Source organism: Ranitomeya variabilis, chromosome 7 (assembly GCF_051348905.1).
Source record: "Ranitomeya variabilis isolate aRanVar5 chromosome 7, aRanVar5.hap1, whole genome shotgun sequence".
NCBI classification, from domain to species: Eukaryota; Metazoa; Chordata; class Amphibia; order Anura; family Dendrobatidae; genus Ranitomeya; species Ranitomeya variabilis.
In genome coordinates this window covers 226,269,865-226,288,796 of record NC_135238.1, presented here as the reverse complement: position 1 = coordinate 226,288,796, position 18,932 = coordinate 226,269,865, and the positions used below count along the sequence as shown (strand labels likewise).

General features: G+C 42.4%; 1 protein-coding gene across 5 annotated transcripts in view; it reads right to left on the bottom strand.

Annotated features, from left to right (window-relative positions):
* LRP1B (LDL receptor related protein 1B) overlaps nucleotides 1-18,932 on the bottom strand; it is a 1,636,337-nt gene that overhangs the window by 569,316 nt on the left and 1,048,089 nt on the right. For all 5 annotated transcript variants that reach the window (XM_077273024.1, XM_077273022.1, XM_077273019.1 and 2 more), the window contains exon 27: nucleotides 6,171-6,415. In XM_077273024.1, the coding sequence (XP_077129139.1) occupies nucleotides 6,171-6,415 (245 nt within the window). The remainder of the gene's footprint in view (nucleotides 1-6,170; nucleotides 6,416-18,932) is intronic.

The window sequence follows — 18,932 nt, the reverse complement described above, 5'->3', positions numbered from 1 at the left end:
TACCTGTCTCATGTGTGCCTCACCTGCCTGCTGCACAGACATCCATTGGCCTGTTTGCCCACCCTGACCTAGGGCTTGAAGGATCTACCCAACCAGGTGATCCTAACAGAGACATTGACATAAGCAAATATTCTAGAAAAGACCACTTCTCACACATAATGCATCTCATCAATCTCCTTTGAGAAGACCAATTGAGCAGAAGACCACGTTTTAGTGAAATTTTAGGTGGCCATCACAAATAAGTTTCACTTTACTAGTGCAGTTCTGGAAAACTCATGTACATTTATCTTCATCTGAACCATTATAGCAGAAAGCCAAGATGTCACATAAGTAATTTTTGCAGATGTTTAATGATTTTATGTAATCGTAAAACTTCTACTATAACATAATAAATCTTTCTCCTCAATTAATGTGAGTTAATAAATCTGAGAATACCTAGCTGGGTCCATGTTCTTTTCAGAAGCATTTGCAATGTCTACAGATTCTCTGTGGGGCTGTATCTATTGAAGCCAGTAATGAGATTACTTGCCATTACTTTCAGGCCCTATAGCAATCCCAGGCTTCTTTTTACAAGCTTGATATAGAAAGCTTCATGGAATTAGAGGCAACAAAACTACATTTGCCGAACAATTAATAAGAACATTTTCGTTGGACAAGGTCTTAAATCCATTATTTATAGAAAACTTCTATATACTGTATGTATCTAAAATGAAGCTTTAACTTTTCTGCAACATTTTCCTATTTACTCACTATTATATCCTACATAATAAATGAAAAGTTAAATATTTATACAAATATTCTATAGCCTTTCCCAGCCTAAATTTTATGAAAAGCTAATTTCCCGTCCCGCTATCTGAATGATCAAGTTTTGGGAAGCTTGAGTACGTTGGAGTTTTCCCTAAAATTCGAGCAATGCAAAGTATCCTGGAAGAGCTTAGCTTTTCCTTAATCAGATTACTTTATGGTGCATTGCTTAGGGATACTCTTCTGGTACTATACAAATCATCCAAAATTCATCTACACAGACATTAAATGAGAAAGACATGCTAGAAGAATTGAGCTCACAACTGGCAGAACTGGAAAATCCAAGTCAATAAAAACAATTTGCCAAAAAAAGTGACATGTCTAGAGAAAACTGTGAAAAAAGTACCTTACTCAAGATCAGCTTTTAATTAAAAAGTCAAGTGACTGCACTAATGCATAACATCATATTATGATCATGATTAGTAGGCTCCAAAACATTATTACACTGTGGTGGGATTCATGTTTGACATTATGGGGATCTACTAATCAGAATAGACTCCTGGGACGACACCGATGGGAGAACGTTTTCAGTGATTTGGTCCATTCCTCTCAGTCTTGTAATGTAGTCGCTTGGCCACAGTCCTTGATGCGGTCTTGTGAAACTTGACACCGACACCCAATCAGTGCTTCGGACACACTGAACATGAAGAGCAGGTTCTGGATCAGCTGCAGCCGGACTTCATCTTCAAGTGCAGCTTGTCCGAAGGCGGAGACAGTGACGCTCATAGGGCGACGGGCATCATATGTCATTCCTCTGCATCAGAGCCCCATGACCGTGAGTGTCATCACCAGTGAGTATAGGCTTTATTATTTTATCGGAGCCAATCATTTAGTTTAAGAAGGGGTTATCCTAGCTGTGGACAAACCCTTTAACTCTACATTCTATCTGTCTATTTATCTATCTATCTAGTTATCTAATATCTATCCATCCATCCATCCATCCATCTATCTTTATCTCCATCTATTTATCATCTATCTAGACATCATCTGTTGGGAAATTTTTCCTAAATGTGCAGACTCTTCCAAAATATGTAAGTAAGAAGAAAGATGCAAGTTTACTCTTGGCAGAGTCTTCTACCGCTTGCTGTGCCACCATGACCTTAATTATCATTATTTGCTATGCAACAATAAACCATGCAGTGAAGGTCAACATAGCTAAATGCTCCTTTTTAACTTCTGCCTATTCATGAGCTACAAAGTTATCCATGCATAAACTCCAAGCACTAACTTCTCGATATGAAATGCAAAGCAAAAAGCCCATTCTGATTAAGAAAAGTCTTGTTAAAAATTTGCATCTGCTTCTTTGCCCTCACAATATACCTCGCCGTCAAAGATTTTAGAGGTTTTATTTCCAGAAAGTGCCACAGAATAATAGATCTATGGAGACCTTGTAACTCAACCCTGACCGAGGAGACTGTGGTTTTATTTCTGTATTTCATCTTCCTTTGGGTTGTGTTCTCCAGACAGAATTCTGGACGGTATTTTAGCACGATATAAATGTTATTTTTATTGTCAATAAATGGGAGTTTAATTATTAAATATCGCTTAGTAGTGAGGATTTTCTACAAAGCCACAATATATTTTCCTTTTGTATATGTAATGAACATTAGAGCCAAGAGTAATTACAAGATACATTCACTCAACTGGGGATAATATTACAAAAGCCATAGAGTAGACCTCTGCGTAATAATAAGATGATACATAATACAGGTCTTTTAGCATAGACTTAAAAAAGTGAATAGAAAAAGGCAAAATTATTTTCAAAATTAACCCTCCCGTACAATAAATTTAGATATTCATTGGACATTTCCAAAGTTTTCGATTCACCATTGATATTCATAGATTTGAAGAACAGTAGACCTAGTGGCCTTATTGCTTTATCCCTATTGATGTGACATATAATAGCTCATGAAATGACTGTGTATTATATATTAATAACGCAAATTATTTCAAAAATGTATCATAAATACTGCATGACAAAGCATGAAATATACATTTATATAGCCGCCCATAACACTCATAATATGAATTCTAGAATTTAGGTGCAAAGTTTATCTCGAGCCAAACAGGCACATAGATGCTAATAGTGATGTGAAGTCAAATTTTCTTGCCTTATCCCACGATATTTATTTTCTTTGTGATATCAAGCTTTGAATTAAAATACTAGATTCCTTATCCTGGCCATAAACTTTTATGGCAACATTCTGACTGCCGATAACCACCACTAGGGGGAGCTTAGGATCGTACTGTATACAGATGACTTATTTAGCTCTATAAATGATCAGTATGCAGTAAGCGCCCTCTAATGGTGTGCCCTGGCCATTATAGAATGCAGTAGATAAGCCCTGAAAGGCCGTGGCTGTAATTTGTATCAGTCAAACCTGGTGACAGGTTCTCTTTAATGAATCGAGGACTTAAAATTCTGAAAAAAAAAGTAGGGATCAGCATTTGCAAGACCTTCCATTACCACCATTGGTGCACAGGTATCAGTTGCTGGTTATTGGTGCCTGAGTTTCTCCAAAGAACCCTCTGATACATAACAAGACAATTGTCTTAAATGGCATATTAAACCTGAGGGTAATCTTACGCTCTTACTGATTTTACCTTTGAGTACAGGAGCTTTCAGTAGACTTTTCAATCAGCAAAACACAAAGCAAATATTGACCAATTTTACATCTTTTTTTCAATTGATACATGTAGTACAGTATTTTCCTCAAGGAGAATATGCGGAAAATATACATAACATAATGTATCAACCATGAAACCATACTGATATAATATATAACTTGAATTCCTTCCAACATATCAGCCCTGCTATTTTCTAGTGTCACATATAAATCTCACACAGCACAGTGCAAACAAAAGCTCCAAATCTACACTGCGATGTTCTGTGCATACGTCCAATTGCTTTAAATTGCTCTATTTTCCTAAGCTACAGTGTGAAATTACTCTCAGTCACAAAAGTTATTTTTTAGCATTAGGAAATCAGTTTATGGGCATACAGCAAATGTAAAATAGAATATGCACTGAAGGAAAAGATTCTGAATTCCGTTATGACAGCTAGACCAGAAATGTAAAGAGCTACTAAATCTAAAATACAAGTTTATTATTTTAAAGCTACAATATAATTGAAAGAATGAACACAAACCAATTGGCTACTAGAAAAAATCCCCAGCACCCAAAGATCTTTTATAGCCAGATTTCCACAGTTCCATGGACTCCCCTGTAATGGATGACACTCGTTGCTATATTTAGTATATAGACCATTATAGAAGTATGTCCATTATGTTTTTTTTAAACTAAATTTATATATATGTGCATCTAGCATCATGTGTGTGTGTAAGTATAGTCATCTGCTGTCTTTTTCTCCAGAGTCCAACATTATTCTGCTCCTTTTCTCATTGACATCACCACTCTTCAGGTCCTCCGGGTCACACTACACTCTGCATGACCCAGAAGTGGTTTTAATAGTGCAAGTCTATAGAACATCAGAACTGGGGTCCACAGGTTAATATTGTAAAACTTGCAACTCACATTTAGATCCTAGAGTAAGCCGGAGAGTCTGAAAACAGTGATGTCATTGAGAAGAGGAGAAGAATGGTGCTGGATATCGGAAAATATGCCACTCTACACTACATGCACATATACATAGATTTATTTTAACAAACCTTCATAAGATTGCTGCTTTAAGTTGCATCTATTTGCTTTGAGGTCCATCTTTTGCATGTATCCTAGTAAGCCTATAACTATGACATGCAGTTTCCAGAGCCATGATGACATTTTAGATTATATGATTGCTGCAGTCTGAATATGCATTTAGATATTAGTTTAGGGCCACTTAGTGTAGTTTGAAACTGATTTGAGTGTTTGCTATCTGGAAATTTTGGAAACTAATGCACTATATAAATAAAATGCATATATTTATAAAAGAATGCCTCATACCTGAAATATTTAATAGAAATTTGAGTAACTGTGGAAGTCATGGTATTTAAAAAAGGGGGACTGCTATGGGGTCAAACCATATGCCTTAATTGCCCACAAAAATATGTGGTCACCATTGTTTACTCTTTTGCTAGTATTTATGGGTTCCAGCTTTGATGCTACTTTGTGATTTTGTTATTAGGCAATCCACAGATATTGTTTGTTATGTTTTTATCCAAACATCTGACCTTCATCAGACAATAGGATTGCAAAAGAAAAATATTCTAGATTTGATGGCCGAACAGGAATGGCTGCATATATTCTATGCTTCATTATACTCTTTATGCAATCTGATTGTTTGATGAATATCTTTTGTCTGGACAAAAATATCATGATGAATATTTGTACGTTGTCTACAAAAATGTCATGCATTAACATTGGATCTATGAGTGCCTAGTTTTCTTTTCACATTATTTTTTTTTCACTATGATAGCAGAGAAGGAAATAATGGTGATCAATATATGTTGGCAATTAAGGGGTATAGGTTAACACCTTTTTACCATACATCATTGACATCCACAATAGCACACACTAACATGTTATACATTGAGTTATAAAGCATTCTGTGGTTGCAATATTTACAGATGCATGTATTTTTGTGTGCAATTAATACATTCTGCAGGTGTCATTAATGAATGAATGCACTATCCCATAGACATCAGATTATCTGACAAACAGTAAAATACGAGTCAGCTCGAAAGAGGTTAATGCATCTAAAAATGAGTTTGTGTTGCTCCGTGTTGAATCATGTGTATTTGACACTAAAATAGAAGTATAAAGTGAATTAATGGCAGGTAGACAAAATAAGTGTATAATCCAAACTGTCTGCTTTAATAACCCAAAATTTTTAGCTTCACAAAATGTCAGCTTAAAAACGTATAATTACAGGGAATATAAATACACAAGCTTAGGCTCGAGAAGATTATTTCAGAAAGCAAGAGGAAAAATTAAAAAGAAAATGCGCTGCCACCAAATGTAATAAATCTTTGCTTGCACAGTCAAAGTTTTTATAAGCTTTTCTTTGGTGAAGTTGGTATTATAAAGTAAGATTTTGATTATGAATCATATTTAAGTTGATGCGTAATACAAACATGACACATTCAATGGGTCTAAAAATGAATTATAATAATGCAAGGTAGATACAGAATTTCTGTAGCAAAATGTTGTTTTGGGCATGAACCTGCAGAGATGGCTGTCGGTTGAACAATCGGCCGAATCATTATTCAGCCAACAGCCATCTAATGTGTATGGCAGGCTAAAAGCTTTTACATTCAGTGATGTTTACTATTATGACCTATTTTTTTTTTTAAAAAACATTTTTTTTAACTATATAGAGCTTGGAACAGAAGAAATATATCATTTACATATATAACATATAACCTTACCTTGAGGCTGGCGACTTGGATGGTAAATTTGTATATCAAATGGCTGTGCACTGGTTTTCTGTATAACGCTTACATTGTGACCAGTCCATTTATTTGCCTTAGATAAAGTGTTAGTTCTCCAGTCTGTCCAGTAAACATCACTGCCATACAGGGAAACGGCAAAAGGGTGGGAAAGGTATTCATGACCCCGTAAAATTTCCCTCATGGAAGTTCCATCATAGAGAGCAGAATATATAGCATCTGACCTATATAAAAAAATAGACATATCATAAGTATAAGTGGATAGGTGTCTTGTTTACATCACTCCATTATTAACCCCTTAGTGACAGAGCCAATTTGGTACTTAATGACCGAGCCAATTTTTACAATTCTGACCAGTGTCACTTTATGAGGTTATAACTCTGGAACGCTTTATCGGATCCCGCTGATTCTGAGATTGTTTTTTCGTGACATGTTGTACTTCAAGTTAGTGGTAACATTTCTTCGATATTACTTGCGATTATTTATGAAAAAAATGGAAATATGGCGAAAATTTTTAAAATTTTGCAATTTTCAAACTTTGTATTTTTATGCCCTTAACCCCTTCCCGACCCATGACGCCACATAGGCGTCATGAAAACCCGTGCCAATCCGACCCATGACGCCTATGTGGCGTCATGGAATGATCGCGTCCCTGCAGATCGGGTGAAGGGGTTAACTCCTATTTTACCCGATCTGCAGGGAGAGGGGGAGTGGTACTTCAGCCCAGGGGGGGTGGCTTCACCCCCCGTGGCTACGATCGCTCTGATTGGCTGTTGAAAGTGAAACTGCCAATCAGAGCGATTTGTAATACTTCACCTAAAAAACTGGTGAAATATTACAATCCAGCCATGGCCGATGCTGCAATATCATCGGCCATGGCTGGAAACACTAATGTGACCCCCCCCCACCCCACCGATCGCCCCCCCAGTGCTCCGTTATAGGGTCCGGTCCCCTCCGTCCGCCTGCCGGCTCCCCCGTCCTGCTGTCCGCTCCCCCGTCCTCCTGCCCGCTCCCCCCCTGCTCCTATGTCACCCCCCCGTGCTCCGACGCCCCCCCCGTGCCCCGATCTCCCCCCCCTTATACTTACCGAGGCTCCCGGTCCCCGTCCGCCTCCATCATGGGCGCCGCCATCTTCCAAAATGGCGGGCGCATGCTCAGTGCGCCCGCCGGCCGGCAGATTCATTAGAGGTACATTTTGATCGCTGTGGTAGGTTCTATCACAGCGATCAAAATAAAAAAATAATAAATAAACCCCCCCCTTTATCACCCCCATAGGTAGGGACAATAATAAAATAAAGAAAATATTTTTTTTTCTTTTTCCACTAGGGTTAGGGTTAGAACTAGGGTTAGAACTAGGGGTAGGGTTAGGGGTAGGGTTAGGGTTACGGGTAGGGTTAGGGTTAGGGGTAGGGTTATGGCATGTGCACACAGAGCGGATCGGCCGCGGATCCGCAGCGGATCGGCCGCGGATCGGCAGCGGATCGGCAGCGGATCGGCAGCGGATCCGCCGCGGATCGGCCGCGGATCCGCAGCGGATCCGCAGCGGATCCGCAGCGGATCGGCAGCGGATCGGCAGCGGATCCGCAGCGGATCGGCCGCGGATCCGCAGCGGATCGGCAGCGGATCCGCAGCGGATCGGCAGCGGATCCGCAGCGGATCGGCAGCGGATCGGCAGCGGATCGGCAGCGGATCCGCAGCGGATCGGCCGCGGATTCGCAGCGGATCCGCAGCGGATCCGCAGCGGATCGGCAGCGGATCGGCAGCGGATCCGCAGCGGATCGGCAGCGGATCGGCAGCGGATCGGCAGCGGATCGGCAGCGGATCCGCAGCGGATTGGCAGCGGATCCGCAGCGGATCGGCAGCGGATCCGCAGAGGATCGGCAGCGGATCGGCCGCGGATTGGCAGCGGATTGGCCGCTGCGAATTCGAAGCAGTTTTCCATCAGGTTTACAGTACCATGTACACCTAAGGAAAACCAAATCCGCTGTGCCCATGGTGCGGAAAATTCCGTGCAGAAACGCTGCGTTGTATTTTCCGCAGCATGTCAATTCTTTGTGCGGATTCCGCAGCGTTTTACACCTGTTCCTCAATAGGAATCCGCAGGTGAAATCTGCACAAAAAAACACTGGAAATCTGCTGTAAATCCGCAGGTAAAACGCAGTGCCTTTTACCTGCAGATTTTTCAAAAATCATGAGGAAAAATCTCACACGAATCCGCAACGTGGGCACATAGCCTTAGGGTTAGGGTTGGAATTAGAGTTAGGGTTGGAATTAGGGCTAGGGTTTGAAATAGGGTTAAGATTAGGCTTGTGGTTAGGGTTACGGATAGGGTTAGGGGTGTGTTGGGGTTACAGTTGTGGTTAGGGTTGGGATTAGGGTTACGGTTGGGATTAGAGTTAGGATTAGGGTTGGAATTAGGGTTACGGGTGTGTTGCGGTTAGGGTTGTGGTTAGGGGTGTGTTGGGGTTAAGGTTGTGATTAGGGTTATGGCTACAGTTGGGATTAGGATTAGGGGTGTGTTGGGGTTAGTGTTGAAGTTAGAATTGAGGGGTTTCCACTGTTTAGGCACATCAGGGGTCTCCAAACGCAACATGGCGCCACCATTGATTCCAGCCAATCTTGCGTTCAAAAAGTCAAATGGTGCTCCCGCCCTTCCAAGCCCCGACGTGCGCCCAAACAGTGGTTTACCCCCACATTTGGGGTACCAGCGTACTCAGGACAAACTGGGCAACAACTGCTGGGGTCTAATTTCTCCTGTTACCCTTGCAAAAATAAAAAATTACTTGCTAAAACATAATTTTTGAGGAAAGAACAATTATTTTTTTATTTTCACGGCTCTGCGTTATAAACTTCTGTGAAGCACTTGGGGGTTGAAAGTGCTCACCACACATCTAGATAAGTTCCTTCGGGGGTCTAGTTTCCAAAATGGGGTCACTTGTGGGGTGTTTCTACTGTTTAGGTACATCAGGGGCTCTGCAAATGCAATGTGACGCCCGCAGACCATTCCATCAAAGTCTGCATTTCAAATGTCACTACTTCCCTTCCGAGCCCTGACGTGTGCCCAAACAGTGGTTTACCCCCACATATGGGGTATCAGCGTACTCACAACAAACTGGGCAACAAATATTGGGGTCCAAATTCTCCTGTTACCCTTGTGAAAATTAAAAATTGCTTGCTAAAACATCTTTTTTGAGGAAAGAAAAATGATTTTTTATTTTCACGGCTCTGCGTTGTAAACTTCTGTGAAGCACTTGGGGGTTGAACGTGCTCACCACACATCTAGATAAGTTCCTTGGGGGGTCTAGTTTCCAAAATGGGGTCACTTGTGGGGGGTTTCTACTGTTTAGGCATATCAGGGGCTCTGCAAACGCAACCTGACGCCCGCAGAGCATTCCATCAAAGTCTGCATTTCAAAACGTCACTACTTCCCTTCCGAACCCCGACGTGTGCCAAAACAGTGGTTTACCCCCACATATTGGGTATCAGCGTACTCACAACAAACTGGGCAACAAATATTGGGGTCCAAATTCTCCTGTTACCCTTGTGAAAATAAAAAATTGCTTGCTAAAACATCTTTTTTGAGGAAAGAAAAATGATTTTTTATTTTCACGGCTCTGCGTTGTAAACTTCTGTGAAGCACTTGGGGGTTGAACGTGCTCACCACACATCTAGATAAGTTCCTTGGGGGGTCTAGTTTCCAAAATGGGGTCACTTGTGGGGGGTTTCTACTGTTTAGGCATATCAGGGGCTCTGCAAACGCAACCTGACGCCCGCAGAGCATTCCATCAAAGTCTGCATTTCAAAACGTCACTACTTCCCTTCCGAACCCTGACGTGTGCCAAAACAGTGGTTTACCCCCACATATGGGGTATCAGCGTACTCAGGAGAAACTGGACAACAACTTTTGGGGTCCAATTTCTCCTGTTACCCTTGGGAAAATAAAAAATTGTGGGCTAAAAAATCATTTTTGAGAAAAGAAAAATTATTTTTTATTTTCATGGCTCTGCGTTATAAACTTCTGTGAAGCACTTGGGGGTTCAAAGTGCTCACCACACATCTAGATTAGTTCCTTGGGAGGTCTAGTTTCCAAAATGGGGTCACTTGTGCAGGAGCTCCAATGTTTAGGCACACAGGGGCTCTCCAAACGCGACATGGTGTCCGCTAATGATTGGAGCTAATTTTCCATTCAAAAAGCCAAATGGCGTGCCTTCCCTTCCGAGCCCTGCCGTGCGCCCAAACAGTGGTTTACCCCCACATATGGGGTATCATCGTACTCAGAACAAACTGGACAAAAACATTTGGGGTCCAATTTCTCCTATTACCCTTGGGAAAATAAAAAATTCTGGGCTAAAAATCATTTTTGAGGAAAGAAAAATTATTTTTTTATTTTCACGGCTCTGCGTTATAAACTTCTGTGAAGCACCTGGGGGTTATAAGTGCTCACTATGCATCTAGATAAGTTTCTTGGGGGGTCTAGTTTCCAAAATGGGGTCACTTGTAGGGGAGCTCCAATGTTTAGGCACACAGGGGCTCTCCAAACGCGACATGGTGTCCGCTAACGATTGGAGCTAATTTTCCATTCAAAAAGTCAAATGGCACGCCTCCCCTTCCGAGCCTTGCCGTGCACCCAAACAGTGGTTTACCCCCACATATGAGGTATCGGCATACTCAGGAGAAATTGCCCAACAAATTTTAGGATCCATTTTATCCTGTTGCCCATGTGAAAATGAAAGAATTGAGGCTAAAAGAAATTTTGTGTGAAAAAAAAGTACTTTTTCATTTTTGCGGATCAATTTGTGAAGCACCTGGGGGTTTAAAGTGCTCACTATGCCTCTGGATGAGTTCCTTGGGGGGTCTAGTTTCCAAAATGGGGTCACTTGTGGAGGAGCTCCAATGTTTAGGCACACAGGAGCTTTCCAAACGCGACATGGTGTCCGCTAACGATGGAGATAATTTTCCATTCAAAAAGTCAAATGGCGCTCCTTCCCTTCCGAGCCTTACCATGTGCCCAAACAGTGGTTTACCCCCACATGTGAGGTATTGGTGTACTCAGGAGAAATTGCCCAACAAAATCTAGGATCCATTTTATCCTGTTGCCCATGTGAAAATGAAAAAATTGAGGCTAAAATAATTTTTTTGTGAAAAAAAAGTACTTTTTCATTTTTACGGATCAATTTGTGAAGCACCTGGGGGTTTAAAGTGCTCACTATGCTTCTAGATAAGTTCCTTGGGGGGTCTAGTTTCCAAAATGTGGTCACTTGTGGGGGAGCTCCAATGTTTAGGCACACGGGGGCTCTCCAAACGCGACATGGTGTCCGCTAAAGATTGGAGCCAATTTTTCATTAAAAAAGTCAAATGGCGCTCCTTCCCTTCCGAGCCCTGCCGTGCGCCCAAACAGTGGTTTACCCCCACATATGAGGTATCAGCGTACTCAGGACAAATTGGACAACAACGTCCCTGGTCCAGTTTCTCCTTTTACCCTTGGGAAAATAAAAAAATTGTTGCTAAAAGATCATTTTTGTGACTAAAAAGTTAAATGTTCATTTTTTACTTCCATGTTGCTTCTGCTGCTGTGAAACACCTGAAGGGTTAATAAACTTCTTGAATGTGGTTTTGAGCACCTTGAGGGGTGCAGTTTTTAGAATGGTGTCACTTTTGGGTATTTTCAGCCATATAGAACCCTCAAAATGACTTCAAATGTGAGGTGGTCCCTAAAAAAAATGGTTTTGTAAATTTTGTTGTAAAAATGAGAAATCACTGGTCAAATTTTAACCCTTATAACTTCCTAGCAAAAAAAAAAATTGTTTCCAAAATTGTGCTGATGTAAAGTAGACATGTGGGAAACGTTATTTATTAACTATTTTGTGTCACATAACTCTCTGGTTTAACAGAATAAAAATTCAAAATGTGAAAATTGCGAAATTTTCAAATTTTTTGCCACATTTCCGTTTTTTTCACAAATAAACTCAAAAATTATCGACCTAAATTTACCACTAACATGAAGCCCAATATGTCACGAAAAAACAATCTCAGAATCGCTAGGATCCGTTGAAGTGTTCCTGAGTTATTACCTCATAAAGGGACACTGGTCAGAATTGCAAAAAACGGCAAGGTCATTAAGGCCAAAATAGGCTGGGTCATGAAGGGGTTAAATCAGAGAGATATGTCACAAAAAATAGTTAATAAATAACATTTCTCACATGTCTACTTTACATCAGCACAATTTTGGAAACAATTTTTTTTTTTGTTAGGGAGTTATAAGGGTTAAAAGTTGACCAGCAATTTCTCATTTTTACAACACCATGTTTTTTTTAGGGACCACATCACCTATGAAGTGATTTTGAGGGGTCTATATGATAGAAAATAACCAAGTGTGACACCATTCTAAAAACTGCACCCCTCAAGCTGCTCAAAACCACATTCAAGAAGTTTATTAACCCTTTACATACTTCACAGGAACTAAAACAATATGGAAGAAAAAAATGAACATTTTACTTTTTTTTGCAAACATTTTACTTCAGAACCATTTTTTTTAATTTTCACAAGTGTAAAAACAGAAATTTAACCACAAATTTTGTTGTGCAATTTTTCCTGAGTACACCGATACCCCATATGTGGAGGTAAACCACTGTTTGGGCGCACCGCAGAGCTTGGAAGTGAAGGAGCACCGTTTGACTGTTTCAATGCAGAATTGGCTGGAATTGAGATCGGACGCCATGTCGCGTTTGGAGAGCCCCTAATGTGCCTAAACAGTGGAAACCCCCCACAAGTGACACCATTTTGGAAACTAGACCCCCCAAGGAACTTATCTAGATGTGTGGTGAGCACTTTGAACCCCCAAGTGCTTCACAGAAGTTTATAACGTAGAGCCGTGAAAATAAAAAATCGCATTTGTTTTCACAAAAATGATTTTTTCGCCCACAAATTCTTATTTTCACAAGGGTAACAGGAGAAATTAGACCACAAAAGTTGTTGTGCAATTTCTCCTGAGTACGTTGATACCCCATATGTGGAGGTAAACCACTGTTTGGGCGCACCGCAGAGCTTGGAAGTGAAGGAGCACCGTTTGACTTTTTCAATGCAGAATTGGCTGGAATTGAGATCGGATGCCATGTCGCGTTTGGAGAGTCCCTGATGTGCCTAAAGAGTGGAAACCCCCCACAAGTGATACCATTTTGGAAACTAGACCCCTTAAGGAACTTATCTAGATGTGTGGTGAGCACTTTGAACCCCCAAGTGCTTCACAGAAGTTTATAACGTAGAGCCGTGAAAATAAAAAATCTCATTTTTTCTACAAAAATGATCTTTTTGCCCCCAAATTTTTATTTTCACAAGGGTAACAGGAGAAATTAGGCCACAAAAGTTGTTGTGCAATTTCTCCTGAGTACGTCGATACCCCATATATGGGGGTAAACCACTGTTTGGGCGCACCGCAGAGCTTGGAAGAGAAGGAGTGTCGTTTTACTTTTTCAATGTAGAATTGGCTGGAATTGAGATCGGACGCCATGTCACGTTTGGAGAGCCGCTGATGTGCCTAAACAGTAGAGACCCCCCACATATGACACCATTTTGGAAACTAGACCCCTTAAGGAACTTATCTAGATGTGTGGTGAGCACTTTAAACCCCCAGGTGCTTCACAGAAGTTTATAACGTAGAGCCGTGAAAATAAAAAAATCGCATTTTTTCTACAAAAATGATCTTTTTGCCTCCAAATTTTTGCTTTACCAAGGGTAACAGGAGAAAATGGACCCCAGAAGCTGTTGTACAATTTGTCTTGAGTACGCCGACACCCCATATGTGGGGGTAAACCACTGTTTGGGCGCATGGCTGAGCTCGGAAGCAAAGGAGCGCCATTTGACTTTTCAATGCAAAATTGACTGGAATTGAGATCGGACGCCATGTCGCGTTTGGAGAGCCCCTGATGTGCCTAAACAGCAGAAACCCCCAACAAGTGACCCCATTTTGGAAAATAGACCCCCCAAGGAACTTATCTAGATATGTGGTGAGAACTTTGAATGCCCAAGTGCTTCACAGAAGTTTATAATGCAGAGTAGTGAAAATAAAAAATATTTTTTTTCCCACAAAAAAGATTTTTTTAGCCCCCAAGTTTTTATTTTCACAAGGGTAACAAGAGAAATTGGACCCCAAAAGTTGTTGTCCAATTTGTCCTGAGTATGCTGGTACCCCATATGTGGGGGTAAACCACTGTTTGGGCGCACGGCAGAGCTCGGAAGGGAAGGAGCGCCATTTTGGAATGCAGACTTTGATAGAATTGTCTGCGGGCGTTATGTTGCGTTTGCAGACCCCTAATGTACCTAAACAGTAGAAACCCCCACAAGTGACCACATTTTGGAAACTAGACCCCCTAAGGAACTTATCTAGATATGTGGTGAGAACTTTGAAAGCTCAAGTGCTTCACAGAAATTTATAATGCAGACTGAGTAGTGAAAATAAAAAAATATATTTTTTTCCAAAAAAAAAGATTTTTAGCCCCCAAGTTTTTATTTTCACAAGGGTAACAGGAGAAATTGGACCCCAAAAGTTGTTGTCCAATTTATCCCGAGTACGCTGATGCCCCATATGTGGGGGTAAACCACTGTTTGGGCGCACGGCAGAGCTCAGAAGGGAGGGAGTACCATTTGACTTTTTTAGCGCAAAATTGGCTGTCGTGTTTGGAGACCCCCTGATGTACCTAAACAGTGGAAACCCCCCAATTCTAACTCCAACCCTAACCCCAACACAGCCCTAACCCTAATCTCAACCCGATCCATAATCCTAATCACAACCCTAACGATAATCACAACCCTAACCCCAAAACAGCCCTAATCTCAACCCTAACCATAACCCTAATCAAAACCCTAAATCCAACACACCCCTAACCCTAATCCCAACCCTAATCCCAAACGTAACACTAATCCCAACCCTAATCCAAACCCTAACCCTAATCCCAACTCTAACCCTAACTTTAGCCCCAACCCTAACTTTAGCCCCAACCCTAACCATAACTTTAGCCCCTGTCATCACAAAAAAAGTTCAATGTAACCTTTTTTTTGTACGTCGCGTCCGCCATTTCCGCGGATGCGTGGCCGTAACTCTGCCCCCTCCTCCCCAGGACATAGACTGGGCAGCGGATGCGTTGAAAAACTGCATCCGCTGCCCACGTTGTGCACAATTTTCACAACGTGCGTCGGTACATCGGGCCGACGCATTGCGACCGCCCCGTACCGACGCAAGTGTGAAAGAAGCCTAAGGCTACTTTCACACTAGCGTCGTACTCGGCCCATCGCAGTGTGTCGGGCCGACGTACCGACGCTAGCGTTGTAAGCGCCGCACAACGGGTGCAGCGGATGCTGTTTTTTCAACGCATCCGCTGCCCCATTGTGAGGTGCGGGGAGGCGGGGGCGGGGGCGGAGTTCCGTCGCAATGCGTCGCTAATGCAAGCCAATGGAGAAAAAACGCATCCTGCAAGCACTTTTGCAGGATGCGTTTTTTCTCCAACGACGCATTGCGACGGAAGCCAAAAAACGCTAGTGTGAAAGTAGCCTAACCCTAACCCTAGCCCTAACCCTAGCCCTAACCCTAACCCTAAATTTAGCCCCAACCCTAACCCTAACTCTAACCCTAACTCTAACCCTAACCCTAACCCTAACCCTAACCCTAACTCTAACCCTAACCCTAACTCTAACCCTAACTCTAACCCTAACCCTAACCCTAACCCTAACCCTAATTTTAGCCCCAACTTGTCTTCTCCTGCCGGCCGGCAGATGGCAGCAGATGGCGGGCGCACTGCGCATGCGCCCGCCATGATGAAAAAGCCGGCTGGCAGGAGAAGACAGAAGAGGACCCAGGGACCCCGGGTGAGTATGATAGGGTCCCCGAATCCCCCTATTTCTCTGTCCTCTGATGTGCGATCACATCAGAGGACAGAGAAATAACTGATCGCTTTTTTTTTTTTTTTTTTTTTGCGGTCGCCGGTAAACTGTTAATTACCGGCGATCGCAAAGCAGGGGTCGGTGCAAACCGACCCCGATCATGTTCTTTGGGGTCTCGGCTACCCCCGGCAGCCGAGACCCCAAAGAACATCCGGGTGCCGGGCGGCGGGCGCACTGCGCGTGCGCCCGCCATTTTTTCCCGGAAGAAAGATGGCGGCGCCCATGGGGAGACACGAGGAGCACCGGGGGAGGTAGGTAAGTATTGGGGGGCTATTGGGGGCCATCGGGGACCACATTTCTCTGTCCTCCGATGTGCGATCACATCGGAGGACAGAGAAATTAAACGGCAAATCGCGTTTTGTTTTTTTTTGTTGCGACCGCCGGTAAACGGTTAATTACCGGCGATCGCAACTCGGGGGTCGGTAAAAACCCCCCGAATCATGTTCTCTGGGGTCTCGGCTACCCTCGGCAACCGAGACCCCAGAGAAAATCCGACTCTGGGGGGCGCTATTCACTTTTTCCACAGCGCCGTTAATTAACGGCGCTGTGGATTAAGTACCCTTAGCGGCCGCCGTTAAAAGGCGTATCGGCGGTCGTTAAGGGGTTAACCAGGCTTAATGTCACCTTACATTAGCAAGGTGACATTATCCATTTACATTATCCAAGGTGGCTGGGGGCAGATGTTTTTAGCCAGGGGGGGGCAATAACCATGGACCCTCTCTAGGCTATTAATATCCACCCTCAGTCACTGTCTTTCCCACTCTGGCGGAGAAAATTGTGCGGGAGCCCACGCCAGTTTTTTCCGTGTTGTAACCCTTTATTTTAACAGCTAGAGCCCCCAAATTTTGCACACCCACTCTACTAACATCATTAGTGAGAAATATGTAAAAAAATAAGGGATATGAAATGGTTTACTGTATGTAATTATGTCTCATATCCTGTCGGGTTTGGGAAGGAGATAACAAAAGCCGGCAATTGAATTACCGGCTTTTATGCTATCTAGCGCTATATGAAATATAAATATATATATATATATACCTATTCTATGTGTACACATTTATTCTACCTGTTCTATTCTATCCTGTCAGTGTGATTTTACTGTACACCACACTGAATTGCCGGCTTTTCTATGGAATACCAGTGCATATTTCTCGCAAGTCACACGCATGGTCCATGTGTAATCCATATTTTTCTTGCCCCATAGACTTTCACTGGTGGATTTTTTGTGCAATACGCTGACAAATGCAGCATGCTCTGATTTTCTACGCATGTAAAATACAGCTGCGAAACATGCGGCAGATAGGAGCTGCCCCGTAGAGAATCATTGGTCCGTGTGCAATGCGTAGTTTTTGCGCTTCTCATATGTCAGTAAAACTCTCTAGTGTGACGCCGGCCTTTATGTGAGACTCAGTGAGTTATCTTTGCAACTGTTAAACATGTCTATTTTGAAAATTGGCTATCTATATTCCCAGCAACCCCTAAATTGAATAACCCCTTGTCTGAAAGTTAAAAGGCTTTAGGAAGTCATGTTAAAAAGCCTAAATTCCTTCTTGTCCTGATGACTGAAGTTCTCTACTTATTGCTCTCCCTCTTATTAGACTTTCTCATATTCAGTCCATCATGAATGCAGCTGTATTTGGTCCAGCTGCAAAACTGATTTCTCCACCCTGTGCCAGTCGTTACACTGGTTACCCATCCATTCTAGAATACAATATAAACTTATCTTTCTCACCCACAAAGCTTTCCACAGTTCTATAACACTCTATAGCTCCTCTCTGTCTTTCACCCTACCTGTGCTTTCCATTCTGCAACTAATCTAAGACTAACATACTATGGTCCTCCCACTCCCGTCTCCAAGACTGCTCTCGTGCTGCACCAGTTTTCTGGAATGCACTACCCCAGACCATAGGTTAATACGTAGCCCCAACATTATTAAGTAGGCTTTAAAAACACATCTTTTTTTAGAAAGGTCTATCACCTTTATGCACTAATCTCTTATACTCTTCCCCTAGAGAGTCTGGTCACTCTTATTAATCTCTCTTCACATCCTCCTTGTGCACAGTAGCACTTGGCAACTGTACTTAGACAGATACTGGCTGATGATGGATCATGCAGCTTTAGATGAAAAGATGAATATTATAATGATGGCTGGACCATACAAGACCTCACATGAAAAGAACCTTTAACCTTTTGTGTTCAGTCCCCCCCATTTCCTTATAGATTTTAAGCTTACGATCAGGGCCCTCACTCCTCCTACTGCTGAATTATGTGTCACTCGGTAATTGTTGAAGTAAATATGATGGCACTATATAAAAACATTAATGATTATTATTATTAATAAATGTAAAGACCAATCCAAGATGCCCATATTGCAATAATCAGTTCAATCACTAAATTAGCATCATTCATTAAAGCAGGTTGTGCGTGTGTATTGTGGATATCTTGTCAGAGCTATAAATGTGTTGAAAGAAGTTGTCAATTCCCTTCCCCCACTTTTACTGCAATGACAACTCTTAGGCTAGGTTCACATTGCGTTAATGTGTGCACGCTAACGGACAGCGTTGCACGGAGAAAATGTCGCAATTAACGCCGTGCAACGGGTCCGTTAGCGTGCCCATTGACAGCAATGTGAAGTTTCCCTCTAGCGCATCGCAAGCGCGTGCCTTTTTTCGGCTCGCGCTAGCGATGTGCCGTTCTTTTGTAGCGCGCCTCGGACACTGCTTGCAGCGTCCGCGGCGCGCCCGAGGTCCGTTCCCCGCTCTCGCAGATCGGGGATCTGCGAGAGCGGGGACGTTAACGCGACCCCTA